The 18,782-nt window shown below is 37.3% G+C and overlaps 1 protein-coding gene across 2 annotated transcripts in view; it reads right to left on the minus strand.

Moving 5' to 3' along the window:
* Nucleotides 1–1,848: 1,848 nt before the first annotated feature.
* Nucleotides 1,849–18,782, minus strand: part of LOC105201618 (receptor-type guanylate cyclase gcy-3) — a 37,357-nt gene continuing 20,423 nt past the window's right edge. For both annotated transcript variants that reach the window (XM_011169694.3, XM_039455254.1), the window contains 11 exons: nt 12,286–12,391; nt 11,439–11,661; nt 10,410–10,934; nt 9,413–10,325; nt 8,424–8,537; nt 7,920–8,315; nt 7,382–7,728; nt 6,683–7,195; nt 6,479–6,591; nt 6,185–6,392; nt 1,849–6,099 (listed from right to left, as the gene is read on the minus strand). In XM_011169694.3, the coding sequence (XP_011167996.2) occupies nt 5,523–6,099; nt 6,185–6,392; nt 6,479–6,591; nt 6,683–7,195; nt 7,382–7,728; nt 7,920–8,315; nt 8,424–8,537; nt 9,413–10,325; nt 10,410–10,934; nt 11,439–11,661; nt 12,286–12,376 (4,020 nt within the window). In that variant the 5' untranslated portion in view covers nt 12,377–12,391 and the 3' untranslated portion in view covers nt 1,849–5,522. The remainder of the gene's footprint in view (nt 6,100–6,184; nt 6,393–6,478; nt 6,592–6,682; nt 7,196–7,381; nt 7,729–7,919; nt 8,316–8,423; nt 8,538–9,412; nt 10,326–10,409; nt 10,935–11,438; nt 11,662–12,285; nt 12,392–18,782) is intronic.

Below are 18,782 nucleotides of genomic sequence, written 5' to 3' on the forward strand. Positions count from 1 at the left end.
AAAATTAAAATAAATGATATTTAATTAAATTGAATCCAGTGATATAAAATTGCTTATTTAATTAAATCAAGTTATTGCCGATAAATAAACTTATGCATATGCAAATATTAAATGAGGTCAAACACATAAGAATGCTCTGGAAATTCTCGCTTTGTTACGAGCTTTCGCTCTGACTCTCTCGGTCATTATTTAATTCTTATCAGATATCTGCTACCAAATATAATTTTGCAAGCGGTGTGTTGCGTGTCCCGTAGAAACCAGTTCATGGGACAGATTATCGATTTTACGATCGCCAAGGACATCGAAAATATCCTTGTGAATATTTTCTCGTAACGATGGGAAAAAATTTCGTTTCGTTATATGTAAAATTTCTGATTGAAGCTGCGATAGCTGAATACACTCTGATCTACGTGTTCGCAATGCAATAATCTTAAAAACTCTAAAATCTTAAAGATTAAAAACTTAAAGAACGTGAATTATTTAGTGTCCTTCGAAAATTTTCCATAATCCAGCTCGATCGTCAATGTATGTGTGGTCCTTCAAAATTTGTACCTAGAAAATATGATTACCATAGTAATATCGTAGCGCGTTGTAGCAACTCACTGTTTCAAAACCATGTGATAATAACCGTGCTCCATATCGAGCAAGCAGGAGCCCGTTGATGCAAGCGTCGGCGCGTTAACACGGGCCTCTGCCGAATCGTTTAACATTATAATGACCGGGCTCCTGAGAACAGTCGTAACAGGTAGGAACACGCGACCTGTTGCGAGAGAGCGAGCGGACCCCCCGTGGCCTCCGTTCGCCGGAGTATATGATGTTATCTTCATCTCTAGAGAAGCTAGAGAAGCTAGCTCGCTTCGATGTACATGTATGCCCGCGTAAACAATGGGCTGAGCGAGCGCCTTTTGATCGTTTGAACGGAATATACGTACGTATAAGCGTCCTATGAACAGTACGTGTGAATACGTGCGAATAGCTGCGGCTAAGATACCGAGTTGCCGTTATTATCGCGAATATCTGCGGTATTCGGTCGCGAATACCCGCATATACTCGTCGGAAACGTCGCCCGGGAAGACTTACAACGTACACCGTCGGGGAGAGCTTTCTCGAGTATCAGTCTTCTTTCTTTTAGGCTGCCGCTAAATAAACAGCCGACAATGGAGATATTATGGCGCGCGAGGCTGAAATGTCTGGCACGTGCATATATATTATATCTCGCGAATTACGAATCCCAGGTTTCCTAACACGTAAATATGTCCGGCAATATAGTATCATTATTAATTATTAAATAATTGTTGAACATAGTTATTGAAATACTACGATGTACACGAACATTTAATTACTATTTACAAACTATGTCGCAACTTCATTCAAATAGATTTTCTCGAAATTAAAATTAATTATTTTAAGTAAATTGAGAATTAATTTTGAATTTTTTAACTCTTTTGATATTGTATTTTATAATTCTTTTGCATTACGTTATTTAAAACGTGTGACGCATTATCAATTCAGTGCAAGAATAGTTCATGGTGGCGCAAGCTGTCGGAAGAAACAGAAACTGGGTTCTAAGCTGACTGTTGAAACCATTGTAACTACTGATGATGCTTTAAATATTTCAGTAGAATGAATGAGTGCATCATCGCTTTGAATTTTTTTTTTTCCGTATATATAGTTTCATTAATTGCATAATTTATTAAAAAAAAAGCTTTTACGTTCTATTACGCTGAATCTCTTACTATTGATGTGCTTTAAATCTTGAATGAACCTTTTAGCCTGAAGGAAGCTAGTCCTCATATTGCAGAAGATGAATGTGTTGCTATATAAAAGGAGCAAACAACAGCTATAAGCTTACTTAAAAAGTATGTTTATTGTTGAGAACATGTTATCTTCGTTTCCATATGTTTTTCTCTTTATGCTTACAAAATTGTAACTAAAATTACAAAAGATTCCAATAATTAATGGTAAACAATTATATTACACAAGGAATTTGAAGTATGTACAATGCATGAAAATCGGAACTATGATACATGTGTATTGTAGTTACATTTGTGAAATATAAATAACATTAAAACTATTTGATTAAATATAACATTAGCATAAATATTTGAAATAAATTTAAATTGTTTTAAATGTACATATATAAAAGAGGTCATATGAGCAATAAAAAAAATACAGAGATATTTAATATTATTTAATTTCAGAAAGCTCAATAAATATATGCTCGAGGAACGTACGCTGCGAATATCTTTCGCCGCGGACTATAAGTTACAATATATAATTCGACAATAAATAACATTGGTATAATCCGTAGCGAGTAAATTCAAGGATCTTATACGTGCTCTAAGAGTAATCGCATATATCTGGCAAAATCGCCAAGATTATTTTTATAAAGTAACTACTAGAGGAAGGACATGTAGCAACGTGTCGCGGTATGTACAAACGGGTGTAAAAGCCTTTTTTATGGGCCTTTTAGTCTACATCTGCCGAAGGGGTGCGCCGACGCATTCGCGAATATTGTTCCTCGATCAAACGAGTAGTAAAAAAAAAGAAAACGTATTTCTACGCAATGACAAGAATAAATTTTCTGATCATTGTGACATATATGTTGGCGCGATGCTGGCTTAATGTCTATATTTTTTAAAAATAATATATACATGTATAATTGTACATATAAATGTTGCTATAAACTCGAACGATTTTTTTTTATATATTAGAAAAAGCCGCTATCCGTATAGTATAAAAATTAAAATAACAAAATAGTTGAAAATAAATAATTTTTTTTTTATATTCCTAACTCATCCTACATTATTTATATATACATATGCATATACATTTTTACTTTGTTTGTGTAGAGTGACGTTTGTCTATCTTTTTATTTGAGCTTTTACAAACTGTAATACGTATTAAAAAATTATAGTTGCGTAATGAAATAAGTCTTCGTAAAATTGTTGGATAGTGATGTTTGAATGAATCATGTATACTGCTTTATAATGCGCCGGAAGAATGTGTAATTGCATTCTATGTACAATATGGTAATATAATTAAAGACACGTTTTTCGCAACGCGGCCGAATATGCGCGAATAGTTACAAAACGAATAGTTACTGGAATCGAGAAATAAAAATACTTTTTTATCGAAGTCTTTGATGCTGTATGCGTTTCTGATGAACGCTCTTACAAGGGGAGGCCTCGAAAATGATCTCGCCGATTTTAATAAAATTTTATAGGCGTGTGGTATTTACTCACACCTTTATTGTAGTAAAGCCGTTCGTTGCGAGACTTGGGCATTCCCAAGAAAATGACGATTAAATATTTCCATCTATAGTACTGTTACAAAAGAACGAATGCAATTATTTATCTCGGGATGTAAATTACTCATTTTACTACAAACTACTACACACCCACAAAATTTTATTAAAATCAGCGAGATTATTGTCGAGGCCTACCCTTGTTAGTTGTACAGCTATTCAGTCATTAAATTGAACAGCGGATGCTGAAAGTTAACCCTTTCCTGCTCTTTATAATTCTACTGAGGCATAATAAATATTTATATAAATTTTTTTTCACTGGTCACTTAATAATGAATGGCACGCTTTGATCTACATACAATTACTTATTTAAAAAGTAATACGTGAATGGAGTTCTTTTTATAATTATCACTTTGAAAATAAGGAATATATATATGTATATTTTTTTGCACACATCTTTCGGCGTTTATCTACTTCAAGAATGCAGGAACATAAAAAGAAACGATTCTGGAGGAACTGTCAATTGATACCGGAAAAGGCCAAATATACATTTACGTGAGTTTATTTACACAAAATAGGATGTACTATCTGTCATCTGGCAACACTACTTTATACAAGAATGCTATTATAGTGGACCCTTAACGAGAAATATATTCCGTATAAAAATCTCTTCGCAAGAAATCCACTCGTGTATCAATAAATAATCGCATCTGTGATCGAGTATGTGGCCAGTCGATGATTAGTCTTACGATATTGATTAAATTGTGAGTGTGAATGCAATGGCGACGCGTGATCGACAAACGCGTAGTCGCATTCGCGAGGAGATATTAACCCTTTCATTGTCTCGTGTATCATAAGGATGTTTTCTTTTAGGCATCACGATAGCTCTGTTTTTATTAAGCAACAATTTTTAGATTAAAATAACTTCAATAATAAGAATATCGATGTAATCTAAGCACACAGATTTCTGAATAACAAAATCTTCACGGAGAATTTGTACATTCTTTAAAGATGTTTGAATTTAATGAAATAACAAAACTCGAATGGATAGTGAAGGAGTTAAAGAAAAGGTGGAAAAATTACCGGACTTTTTATGTGTTTAACGATTAAAAAAAAATGTCATGGTTACGCGAACACGTCGCCACTGGCAAAACACCGGATTTATTCAAATGCGCTAGCTTTCCCTCGAAACGTGACTCAACAAAAAAGTAAAGGAAAAAGGGTAAAGAAAGATATATACGAAAAATATGCGTCCCTTCCATCTCGAGAGTCAGTCTTAAAGATGCATTGAGCAGAAGGCGATAGAACTGCTGGATGAAGGATGCACCGACGTCGATCGTCTCTTCCGCTTTCGAAATTCGCGTCTACGAGAAACAGCTCTTCTCTTTTGTACCCTTTGGTTACTTGTCTACGATGACGAATAATGTCGGTCATCCGTGTCTGCGACGATCAGATGATGCGACTTAATTTCGCAATGAAAGTCAGTCTCAAAAAGTGGATTCAGTAAAATCAATTTCGCCATCGATAACTCGTTGTCTCGATGCTAATATACATATATCTCTTCGTACCAACCCTATTTAGATCGATATTCTCTTCGTTGATATATATACTACTTTTTATATTTCCGTTTAAATATTTTTGTTTTGAGCTGCTGAAGATACTTACGCGTTATAATTTGCGTATTTATTCTGTTCAATATCTGATGTGTCCTCGTCACGTAAAAAGACGCAGGTTATCAGCAAGATCTTATTGTGTTTGAGTAATTTACATTCGACCATTTTTTTTTGGCGGGTACTTCTTAGGCATTATCGACGAATTTTTTATTCGTTCGAGACCGAATTTCGCTACCAGTATATACATTTCAGGACGCTCTATCCAAAAACGCAATAGGAATTCTTTAAGAAGAGAGAAAATTTCATTGTAGAATTATCGTAATCAATTAGAGATTAACTTAATTTCTTCACTCTTCATAGAATTCAAGGGAATATCTCTGGCTAGTTAATTAAAATGCCACATCAGAGAGAAAGAGAGAGAGAGCCAATTCTTTCTCGACTCGTTAAAGAATCCTTTAGTATGACCGTGGTGATTACATTTGACGAATATCTTAAAATTCGTTTGTGCATTAATTTTCTTCTTCATTCAAGAATAAATGTTTAGGAACGTCTTTGTAGATTCTGATCTTGATCTTGTACAGTCATTTTATGAACTCTTTAATCGAACGTACCTCGAGGCACCTGACTAGTTTCCAATTTCTTCATGAAATCGTCTAGTTCCATCAGAGGACTGATACGTCATCGGTGCTTTTCTTCTCGGGCAGCATAGACGTTCTCTCTTCCATTTGAATGTTCCCGGCACTACCGTTTTTACCGGGCGCATTCAGTTCGCAGGGCAACTTCAACATACCTGGTTGAAGATTAACATACCTGTGAGGCTCGTTGTCTTTAACGTTGGAATTTCCATGAAGCCACGCTTGCTTCAAAACCGAGGCTCTCGTGGAATCCAGCAGGGGACTAGAACTGTCCTGCTCGCAAGATTGGCTGATTAGGGAATCTAAAGTCTGATCGTCATCAAGCCCATTCAAGTCCAGCAGAAGTGGGGTCGGCGAATTCGGAAACTTTAGTGTTTCTTGTGTTTGCGAAGATGAGCGATGCGGCCACAAAATGGAAAATTTCCGATTAGTCTCCGTTAGCTGTATATCGAGTTGCGCGGTGTGCTCTAATTGCACGCTCGATAAGGGCACGTCTAGACAAGGTGCAATAATGCGAGGATTTAAAGCTAGAAAATCAACGATCTCCGGTGCCGATGGCCTTTTCGTGTGGTCCACGTTCCAACAGGAATACATTAAATTCTCGCTATAAACAGAGAACACGAAACGTAAATCGAATGATAAATCGGGTGATGAGATATAACCAAACTCATCGATGTAGGCATACTTACAGCTGCGATTTTATTTTTTTTGGCGCAGTGAGACAATTGCCAGCCTTTACGTGCGTGAGTACCTCATTATTGCTCATCCCTTGGAAAGGAAAGCTACCGAATGTAACGATTTCGTAGAGTAGTACACCGTAAGACCAGACGTCAGACGCTGGTGTGAAAATACCCAGCGCCAGAGATTCCGGTGACATCCATCTTACTGGTAACATGCCTGCAAAATAAATTTCACGATAAAAACTTATTCGTCTGAAGTTATAATACTGTAAAAATAAAAACAAAATATTTGTCCTCTCTTACCTTTTCGATTAAATTTGTAATAGTCATTTTCATACATTGGTCTCGTCATGCCGAAGTCACCGAGTTTCACCACTCGCTGAGCGTTCACTAGACAATTGCGCGAGGCAACATCCCTGACGGTAAAAAAGAACATGTAAAAAATATAATTATAAGAGATTAATGTTATTAGCAATTAAATTTGAAATTGATCGAATTGTCACTCACCTGTGAATGTATTTTAATTGCGCTAAATAGCTAAGCGCTCTTGCAACGTCTAACGCCATGGCGGTCAATTTTTTATTCGAGATCTCATCGGAATCCTCGTAACTTCGATCGTTGACCAGATGTCTTCTGGCCAACAGATAGGTTTTCAAGTCACCGTAGAGCATAAACTCCATTACGGTTAACACGGGTTCGCACTTTATGCACACTCCCAATAGTTTAATGATATTCGAATGCTCGAATTTCTTCATGACCTCGACCTCGCTGAGAAAATCGAGTTTCTCGTCGGTCGAGCTACCGACTTTCAGAGTCTTCACAGCGACAGCTAGCCAGCCTTTCTCAGGGAAGAAAGCTTCACCACCGTAAACGGTGCCAAAGGCTCCCTCTCCGAGTTTTCGATTAATTACTACTCTCTCTCGAGGAATTTCCCACACATCTAAACTGGAAGTATCCATCTGTGACAGGATACCCAGGGACTTCATGTATTTTTCGTGGATCTGCATTTTTTTGTCGTAACTAAACGAATAACGAAAAAGAAGATATAGTTAAATTAATATTTTTGGGAACAATATCTTAAAAAATTTGCTTTTTTCTATATAATAAATCAATTAAAATACAAACAATATAAAATATAATATAAGACAATATAAAATAAATACATTATAATCTTGCCATAGAATGGCAAGATTATAATAAACGTACTTTCGTTTTATGATGATGAAGCTGACGATCAAAACTGCTCCAAGAAGGCCAAAGCCGATAATATTAGCGACCACAATCGCTACTTCGCAAGAAACGTCTAGCAATTCCGCCAATCCCCCTAGAACACACCTCGATGGAGGCTCGGAACCGTCATCGGGCATTGTTTCCGATAACCACACAAAAGATGAAGTATTCAAATCCAAGACGCCGCCCGTTACTTCGTTCTTGGTTTCCGAGATATTCGGATAAAAATTACCAACAATGCGCGTCTCGTTATCGATGAACTGTACGATATTGATAACAGAATATCTCGATGGCCCACCTAGAAACTTTATTCTTCCGGACACCTAGAAATAGAAATATATTTAACTATAATAATCCATTGTTTATGGTGCCATACGATGATCGTAAGATATTTCAAAAAGATTCTTCAAAATTTTCAGAAAAATCGATTATGATTTATGATAAGCCTAGACTATATATTTTTACGTCTTCACTATTTAATGAATAAAATAATCGATAAGTTTGTTTCACTAACCCCATAAAAATCAGTCTCGCCAATAATCTGCGTGAGACGATTAACCGAATGTTCGCTGTGAAGTTCAAAATAATAACTCTGGTTTTCACGGATAAGTCGATCTACGGCATAAGCATAAGTCCACATGGCGTCATAGGCATAACCGGCGTAGTTAGAGGGTGTCAGATTCTGTGCTCGACATGTATTCTCGTAACGTTCGCGCCATTCGCGTACAGTGATTCCCTCCTGCATTATGTCGTCGTCCCGAGCGAAATACGCGTGTGACAGACCGAGATGTCCGTTTATAGCGTTCATCATTTCACTCGTGGTGCAGGGTACCTGTTCTCCCTCTTTATTGTAGTGATCGGTATCGTACCATTGCGGCTGAAGCCAAAGCGGAAGAAACCAGACGTAACCCTTTAAAATACAAATTAAAACGTTTAAATTTTCAACTTTATTTTTAGTTTTATCTTTTATGATTTATTCGAAAAAAATGAACGAAACGAGATAATTTATAATTATTACCTGGACAGCTGTCATCTCCAGTTTATATGCCTCGCACATGACTTGACGAGCTACCTCACCATATACGTCTGCGATAATAATTTTTGCCCGCTTTTCTTTTAAACCTTGCAAGTACTGAAAATTAATATCGTAAAATTACTTATTACGAATTACATGTTTACGTACTTTCACGTAAATATTATTACGAAAAATATTAAAGTCCCACAGTCTAAATATCGTATAATTTATGAGATTGATTCAAATATGAATGAGACTTTTTTGTGTGAATATATTTAGTGTAAATTTTTCATAGTTGGTAGAATTAAAAACACAAGATTATTAATATTATAGCACTAACTATGGAACTTTTAACCATAATTATTTTCGTCTTTAATTTAGTCTATCTCGTCTTTAATTGTATTATGTCCGCGGTCTAGATTCAATTGTTATTTATTATTTACCATGCAATTATAGTCACAAATATCGAACATTTTTTTCTTACTTTAATGCATTGTTATTAGGTTTCTTATGAACGAGAAAATGCTAAAATCGTTGAAATTTTACACAGACTGTGTGCACAGTTCGGAGAGAAGAATTGAAGACGCAAGCAGAATTTAATGAAAATGTTAATGAAAATCTGTATCTATTTTGCGTCCCCTACGGAAATTGTAACATTTTTATACTCTGCTATCAAGTCTGTTCTCTGCATGTAAAATTTCAACAGCTTTAACATTCTCGTTTGTAAGAAACCTGATAACAACATATTGTGCAACAACACTATTTGTTCGAATGTTGTAACGACTATAAAAACAACTACCGTGAGAGGTGACGACTATGTAAGGCGTGCTGCCAACGTTGATTTGTATTTATATAAAAAAAAAGTCTCATTGATGTTTAAACAATCCTCGTATAAACGTTTAAATTAGTCAAATTTTTAGTAGTATCTTATTTCTTCTATTATCTTTTACGTAAAACCAATGATTAATTCTCACAATCGAAATTAAACATACTTTTGTCATCACGTCAACTTCTCGCTCCCTCGGAAACTTGACGTTTGCTACGAAGTCGATGCTGTTGTCCCTAAGCATGTCCTGCATATACGATATATATTCAGTATATTTCTGTCCATCCTCCGTCAGTGAAGCCACTCGACGCCAACGTAGCCTCTGCAAGAGCTGTACATAGACATGTTTGTACTGCTTGTTCTCGCCAATAGTCCTGAAGAAATATGGATATTTGGTCCGATCATCAAAGCTGGAGCCTTCGGCGCTGTAGCTGATGATCACCGTTCTGTAGTGTTTCGACACTCCGACCAACGGCTCCACGGTTTCCGAACAAGCCGGTCCCAATACACCAATTAGTTTCTGGTAAAAATTATGTACGATATAGTCGATGAAGGACTTCATCACCATATCCGACTTGCATTGGCCGTCGCTGACCAACAGATTCAAATTGTAATCTCTCAGCAGGGTGTTGTTCTGATTGATGACTTCTTTCGCCATCAAAGCGCTGATTACGATAGACCTGGCCGTATAGGAATTGCCATTCATAGGAAATATACCACCTACGTGAAGGTTGTTCTTGCCATCATTTTTGGGCTTCCATTCCTTTAGGGTATAGTTCAGATTATCCTTCAACCAATCGCAGGCGACATCTTCGTCCGTGGCGTTCACGGGCGCTCGTATACGACGCGCGATCAAATCTTCGTACATCTCTCGATTAAACTTGACGCGATTTATCGCCTCGAAGGCGACTTTCGCGATCGTTGCCAACTTATTCCACACTAGCTTCGTCAGTCTGTTCATCTCGTACGCGCAGTCAGGCGGACCTTTTTTCGTTCCGCAATGTGGAAAGTCGATTTCATTAAATTCTTGTTCATTCGGGATCACACTACTGGGCGTATAGTGCAGGATCACCAGAGATCTAAAAGAAATTTTATTATAAAAACTTTACAAATGCTATGTTGATGTTCCGAAAAAAATTACATAATCTTCAGATCAGCAATACCTGTTTCCGATTGAAGCAGATGAGTTTTGCGCGAGTTGCGTGTATTCTCTGGTCAAGTACTTGGTCAGATTCCTTAGATTCGGACCCACCCACGCTACTTTAACGTAGAGCTTCATCTGATCGATGTGTTCTTTTATGAAACGAGTTACATCAGAGTATTCGGCTAGTAATAACGCGCAGTTCGGCGGCTTCTGCTGGCCTTGGCCGTGACATTGTTCCGGGATGTACATCCCGTGCTGGCAAAAAGTTTCGTGGCAGTAGTATTCCCCTGTATTCGCGTTTATCATGAGTTTCTTGACTTTCGGCAAGTATGTTTCGTCAACGGCAAATCTGCTGGCAGTCTCTAGCTTGGAGAAGATCAGCCAACTATCATCGGATCTCGTTAACGTCTCCGGAATAAACCAACCGAAGTGACCCGGTGGCGCTATCGAGCCGCATTCCTTCACGTTGTATTTGTCCAGCAGCAGAGTCGTGTCCTCCTGCGGCGGAATCCACACTTCCATGTTCACCATTGTTTCTGGAATTCTGTGAGACAGGAATATTAATTACTTGGTTTAAACGCGCGTACATTTCAATGGAGTTTGACGCAATGTAACTTTGTTATTTACAGAGGTTCAACTTTTTGACCATACTTTCAAAAAATTGAAGAATTGTTAAATAATAGACTTTATCGATAACTTATAACTGATAATATTTCATCAATTAACTGAATATTAATCATCAGTTACTGATATAATAATCTGTTTATCGAAACACTTTGTCAGTTTCTTCCCCCCCCTTTTTTTTAAAAGATTCTTATGAAGTAAATGTACATAGTTATACAAAATTGTAAATTTTACTCGTTTTATACAAATTTTATTAAAAATAAATGCCTTTATTTACGAACTCATTGAAAAAAAGAAATCAAAAAATTGTCGCAATCGTATGATTGTTACAATTCAAGAATCGTAAAAGAAAAGCTGTAAAATATTCAATTTGTAAATTCAATTTTTCTATTACTCAGCGTTTATAATTGTTTGTTTATCTCACTTGTACTCGGTGTACGTTGATCTATCGATCATTCTTCCAAAGACTTCGGACGCATTGAAGTAGTCATCTTGCTCGACTATGGCGACTCCGGTGTAACCTAATACTTCGGTCAAAAAGATCTTCATGATCTCCGACGCTAACCTCTGTGTCACCCTCCTCGACACTTCGAATTTAATGTTCAAGAAGTGTCTCTCGTAATGAATTACTCTCTTTGGATGGACCTCTGTAAAAAAAAATTCCACGTTAAAATCATTTCAATTCAATCGACAAAGAATCAATAACTCCGAAAAAAAGGGAACTTTACGCGATCCGGTTAAGTATAAAATAAAAATTACAAAATGTATACATTAATTGGGAGAGCGAGCGAGATGAAAACTGCTGCGTATTTAGAAATGCATCTTTCTGAAATGCGTATGTAGAAATACGTATATAGAATCGCAAGGTCTCCGCCGACCATACCGTGCAATGTAAACATCTGAGAAAAACACGTATCCGGGGCAAGAACATTTCCGGCCGTTGCCAGTCCGCGGGATGACCATGTTTATGCTCGATAATAAGCGAGTAAGCTACGCGGCAGTAAGGCATACGGAATATATTCAGCTTCTAATTACACGCTGCGAGGCTCGATATATCTAATTAGTCGTCGACTAGTGATTATGCACAGATGAATCGTGAGAGCGGTTCAATTAATGTTTAAGCCGCGCCTAATCATCGCGATAATTAACGGATTATTCCAAGTGGCGCCGTTTCTCTGATGGCGTGGCAATGATATCGCGTCTTCGGAACTGACAAATGCGCCGTAATTGAGCCGCAACGATCGGATCGGCGATAATATCCAGCGATTTACCTTCCAGCATTGTCAGACAGTGATTCGAGTCCGCGATCTTCAGCATGGCCACGAGGGCCAGCAGGCCCACTATGGATCCGGGTCTCAGCATCGTGACCTTCTCATCCTGAAACAGATATCGGCGCGCTCTATTGAGATTGCTCGTTAAAAATAGATTAATTTAGTCACGGTTGATAGCATCCGTGAGATAATAAAACGATTTGCTTAAAGATAACCGTATTATACCATGTAAAAATGTTATTACAGATTAGAAAAAAACTAATGTAAAACAGATATGGCAATTAAAACTCGAACTCGTCGTCCTCTCTCGCTTCCTTTAAACATTTTATTATTTTTATGCGCACTATAATAGCCATGTTCGAAAATAGACATTCGTCGTCCTAATTTAAAATCATGCTTCGATCAATTTTAAAATACAAAATAAGTTGAATCAGTTGAAGTTAGTTTGATCCTCTACACCGTGGGAATTTGAAGACTCGATTTCGCTTGCCGCTGTCATAAACGGTAACCTCTGACACTCAGCCTCTCTCAGTCAACAACTTTTTTAGGAAGAGAAACCGATTTCTTTCTGTTTACCACGGACAGAATAATTCAAAGTCGAAAAAATGGTCTTCAAATTCCCACAATATCTGCAAAAAGTTAAATGAGGGGCACAAATATCTCACGTGCATAATTATAACACACATAACTATATATAACTTGACAAGAAACCTTTCCAATTGATTATATATTCCTTCACCATCGACAATTTCTTGCCATTTGAAATGTGTTTATTCCGTTTACATCACATATTCATGACAAACATTGTTGAAAGGCTAATAAAAATACGCGTAAGCGAATAAATAAAATTTTTTAGATTGTCTCGTGTATCTGATCGCGGAATAACGTCGTATTTTCCTGAATCGGGGGCACTTAGAGGTCAAGAAGGAAAGTATAAGTATGCAGTAAGAGGTGTGCACATAGTGCGAATTCGAATCGAATTGCAGTGGACAGTACATTTAATTTTTTGTAATTATTTTCTAAAACTTTTGCAATTAATTTTCTCGTCTATTATAAAACATCTACGTTATTGAAAATACTTTATTACTTTTAAATTAACACGTAATGTAGATTCGAGAAAATTTCATTCAAAATCGATTCGATATGAAAATTTCAGATTCGATTCGATTCGATTTCGAACGCGTTATCAAAGATCTGATTTAATTCGACACAAATGCTTAATTCGTACGCTTTTATTATGCAGAAAAAATTTAATAGAAAAAAAAACGCGAAGATATTTTACAGATATGTTTACGACTTTCACATGTTCAATCCGAGCCTTAAGATCCCTATTCTGCAATCTCTAAAGTGACAGTGTCGGCATATAAATAACATTAGCGCTCGACATTACATCTAGAAAGTGCCGGTGCACAATAGCATTCCGTTTAGAAAATAATCATGACGACACGCAACCCAGTCCGCGAATGCATTGTATTTTATGAAGTGTTTGATGGGAAGAAAACGGAAGGGGCGAAGGGGGTTTCCTCTTATGTATGTACGTATATAACCCCTTAATTGACGTGAACTCGCGGCAAGTCACTTTTGCAATTTGACTTGAGAGATTAAGGATCCTATTCTGTAACTCTTAACGGCAGTGTCGTTACATATCGTCAATGCGTAGCTCACCGCATAAAATATCTGCACACCGACAGTATGACGACACCAGTGGTCATTTAGAGTTACAGAATAGGGACTTAAAGCTCAGATTGAGTGAAAGTTCTAAATATATATCCTCATCCTTTCTATCAGCTCAACTCTCTACCTGCATACTTATACTTTCCTTCTTGACCTCCAGGTGCTTCTGCTTTAGATCATTTTCGTCATTGCTTTATTCAGTCTGGTGCGATAAGAAATTACGCGCAACAACGCGCAATTCGTATTTATCGCGCACTCTGTTAGTACTGTGAACGACAGTGCGCCGTTATCAAAGCGTGGTGGCGTAGGGCGATAGGGTCGCGAGGGATTATGGAGGTAACGGACGTGTTGAAGCAGCAGGAGGGTACCGGCCGATCTTATCTCCCCGCGGCTAGCTCTTGCAGAGCGGTGCTCGAGAAGGCGCCTTTTTATAGTCGCGCGCGATAGTGCCCCGTACGACGCGAGAGAGGCGGGTCGGCGGAACTTTCAGTTTCTGCGGACGTAGCTAAGCGATGGGAAACGCCATCGGGGGCACTCTTTGGCAGAGTGTCTACGGCGCCGCGGCGTGTACACAATGACTTGCGATCTAAACGCATTCGACCTGAAAAGATTAGGATTCGCTAAGCATAAACGAAGCGTGACACGTTTTAAATAAGATTGTCTATAGAAAAGCGACATGAGTAAGTTCATCTAGAGGATAGCCATGTAATTCGATTTCAATCGGATGTCAAGTTTCTCTTTATCTTATCATTTTGTTGTTGTTTCTATATTTCAGTTTGAAAACATAGCGATCGAAATCACGTATTTCATTGCATCATTGCAATTAAGTTAGACTGCACTGAGAGAAAAAAATTTTTAATGGAGAAATACGTTTTCTTAAAACCATATGTTTGATTATTGCAAGTATTTGCTTATTCTCTTTAAGTAAAAATATTTACTTTTAAATAAATAGATATATTATCTTAAGAGTATAATTTTGTATTTTTACATTTTTTTACATTTTTTATTAATTTTTCAAAAGCTAATAATATTATTGCACTTAATCAAATTGTTTTCTTAGATTAAAAAATCTGATTATTTTGGATATAAAAATAGTTCAGCAGTAAATATTTTTTAGAAGAAAATATTTTGGAAGAAAACCTTACTTTATTAAAAATTATTTTTTTTATTTATATAAATATTTCAATTAAACAAATTTTAACGTGACTGCAAGTAAATAAGCTGTTAGGACCGTCCAAATAAATAATTTTTTGTTTTAAGATATTTTTTCTTTCAGTGTAATAGATTTCCAAATTAATAGATTTGTGATTTTTTTGAGTTCAAATATAACAACCAATTTTAGTAAATTTTTATCAACGACAACTCATCTTTGTTTAAAAAAGAAAACGAACATTAACAGATTTATTTATTCAAAACGTTCTTCGTAAACTATACTCAAATGGATGGAGTCGTTACGATCCTACGTGTAACTTAAGTACTATCGGATGAAATTTCGTGCTCCGATGCTGGTATAACATCGTCGAATGTGCCAAAGTACGGATTCTTGCGTGTGCGGTCTATATCAACTTGGGGATTAGCGAAATGGGCGGCAAGGGAAGGGGATAGGAGAAGGCACGGGGCCACTTATACGCTTGAAAAGTCCAGACTCGTCGGCGCCCGGATGCCGCCGCGACGTCTGAACTCCGGTCGTATCTTCGGAGGGTATAAAACAACCATCGCGTCTCGTCGGGGCGGAATTGGGCACGGCGAATTTCGTCACGCCATTTGGGCGCGCCGACGTGCTTCTTTACTGCGAAGCCGAGAGACGACGCGAGGCGTAGATCAAAACCTACAAATGCGAAGCACCAGTTATTGATTCTTAATTGAAAGAAATATAAACTAAAAGTAATGTAGACAGCCATAAATATATCAATATTAACTTTGTGTAGATAAAGTGATTACAGCATTCCAGGCTAATTTTCTTAAATATTTTATATCTTGAAAAAGTTGTCAACAAAACTTTTCTCGATTTATACCGTCACATGGAAATCTTAAAGTTCATTATTTTTACATTTATATCTTATAAATAATTAATGTAAATTTAACAATAACGTAATATACTAGTTTTATATTTACATTTAAATATTACGTTTTTGCTTTTATCTCGTAAATAATTAATGTAAGTTTAACTATAACGTATTATACTAGTAGATTACCTACTTTACTCTTAAAAGTTAAATATGAAATGTAAATGTCAATTTGTAATGTTAATTTTATTAATAATTTAGTAGGTATGATAATGTGTTTAACTATGGCATTTAAAGTAAAATATTATAGTTTCATTTTTCAATGTAATAAATGTATATTTCTTTTCGACGAGAAATAAATCCAGTTTTTAAAGAAGCAGCTGTAAGTCGCGCAACTTTGTGCAACAAGGATCAATTCACGGATTGCCAAACATGTGCAGCGCGGTGCAAGCTTCGCTCAAAAAAAGATTGCACGCGGAATCCATGACGTCGCGGTCGTCGTCTTTCGTCCGTCAGTTCGCCGACGAGTAAAGTGTCGTCGCGACTAGACGCATCATCTGTCCAAAACGGCCTCAGAGAGGGCCCCGACAGCAACTCGTTCGTCAGTTCCACTGATAAATCTGCACAAGTCGTTTGTGCGGCGAAAGGCGAAAATAATTTCTCTCGTCTGCTCGTGACGTATCTTATTGCCTTTCGTCGCGAACGACGTATTTATAAATCGTAAAATTAGGAAAGTACGTGATATGTGCGCATACACAATTAAGCGCGGAATATTTTTATCCTCCTGTAGGCCGTTCCTAAATTTCATACGACGCGACGATTCGATCCTCGCGAACGGATGCTGACGATATTTTAATCCCGTTTATACGTCGCACCGGCTGAATTATGCAGAAAGCGACATAAAATATCGCACCGGCCTCTCGAGGCGAGGTGACGCAAAGAAGACAAGACGACCGAGAAGAGAATGACGAAACGCTCGCAATTTAGATACACTGCAGAGGCGTCGTAGTGTGATTCGACCTACGCCCCCCCGTTATCACACATGAATAAGACATTGTCAGACGTAAATCGACTGAACTTTGAGTGAATGTTATTCTACGACTTTCGTCACTGCCATTCAGAATCTTTTCCATAATAAAAAAAATCTTTACGTAATGTTGATTCCGATTATGAATGAGACGCAAAAATTACGATGAGAAATAGTTGTCGTACAAGTATATTTTTTGCGTTGCTAGAATCTTAATTGTAGCATAATTCTACATATATATAAACTGAAAAAAACTTTGATGTTAACCACAGACGTCAACCACATTAAAATATTTTATATATTTATTTCATTACGAAACATAAAAATTTACATCTGTTTCGCATGTAATAGGCGAGTTGGAACACGAATCCTTCAATTAATTAAAGAGGGGATTAATTTTCCAATTAAATTGTAAATCGTGATATTTATGAGAAGATCCGACATCTCAACATGTGACGTAGGATATATCCGCAGATTTCTCCATTGACGCGAACAGAAAAGTAATATTGGTCGTTTTAGTTTCAAGGTCTTAACAATGCATACCGCCTTAACGTAATTGTCGTAACAAGACCCCTCAATTGTGACAATGCATACTTCGCAGTTTCTTCCGTCTCGTCGATTTGAGCTTTGCTCCGGTTACATTATCATAACAAAGGAGATGACGTCTATAAGCTTTCTTCAAAATAAGTTTAATTTAACGAATATTTCATTTCGGTTTATCCTTGGCCCATATGACGTGCAAACGAACAAAGAAGATGCGGGTTGAATACGAAATTATATACCAAATGTAAGGATAAGGAAAATCACTGAGAAACGTTGAATTTTTTTCTTATTCAACTTTTGGCGGTTTTTTTTTATTCTCCAGAATAAAAAAAACTCTGTAACAGTACAATCTCATTCTTCAAACTTTGATCGCAAGAGAGTGTTTTGATCGCGCCCCCCGTTAAAAGGGATTTGAAGAAGTAAAGAATATTAAGACATCCGCATACAAATACTATCGATATTCGCATGCAAGTTTAACCGTAACCTCCCGAACTCAGGTATGTACATCACAAGCCTAGTTTGTTGCGTCATGTGATAACATTGTAACGTTAATTCTGCGCTGATTGCCGGTTGCGATAAGCACTCTCGGCGGGGTCGAAACCCGCTGCTTCAGGTGGCAAAATGAACGTTTTGCATGGGCGGATGTGGGGTCCGCTATCCTAGATGACTGGTGCTGATAGGTGGACGAATATTTTAACAGCGCCGCACGAAATGGTGATGTTAGCACGCGACCATGCACGCGACTTCGCGTGTGCATAAAAGTTGAGCTGCGGGTGTACGGTGTTTATGCGTTGAGACTAGTGTGCATAAAAGCCATTCCCGACCCGTAATCGGCGCGAGTTGTACGCCATTCGGCATTCCAAGCCTCTTTCTCTCGCACGCGAGAAATTTTCCGTTAATCGGAACGTTTCGCGTAATTACGTCTGATGCGATCACAACAATTGCGTTGCAAATGCCTTTCTAACGAATGTCCGTATCAAGCGATCTTCGCGACTGAATAATTGCTGCAAGATTCTAGTTTGACGTTCCACGTATATATACTATAATTGTGCTCGACGCGACATGACAATGGGTATAGAAAATATTTTACAATTGAGCGTTAATTTCCAAGGAATTTCAATGATTGGATTATTAAAGTTCCTTTCGCGTCGATTGATGTTTATATAGCCTGTGTTTGTTCTTACGTCAATTTCCTTGTTATTATTGTCTGTTGAAACATGTTTAGACGCAATAAGGTAATATTTGCC

This window comes from Solenopsis invicta, chromosome 11 (assembly GCF_016802725.1).
Source record: "Solenopsis invicta isolate M01_SB chromosome 11, UNIL_Sinv_3.0, whole genome shotgun sequence".
Taxonomy (NCBI): Eukaryota; Metazoa; Arthropoda; class Insecta; order Hymenoptera; family Formicidae; genus Solenopsis; species Solenopsis invicta.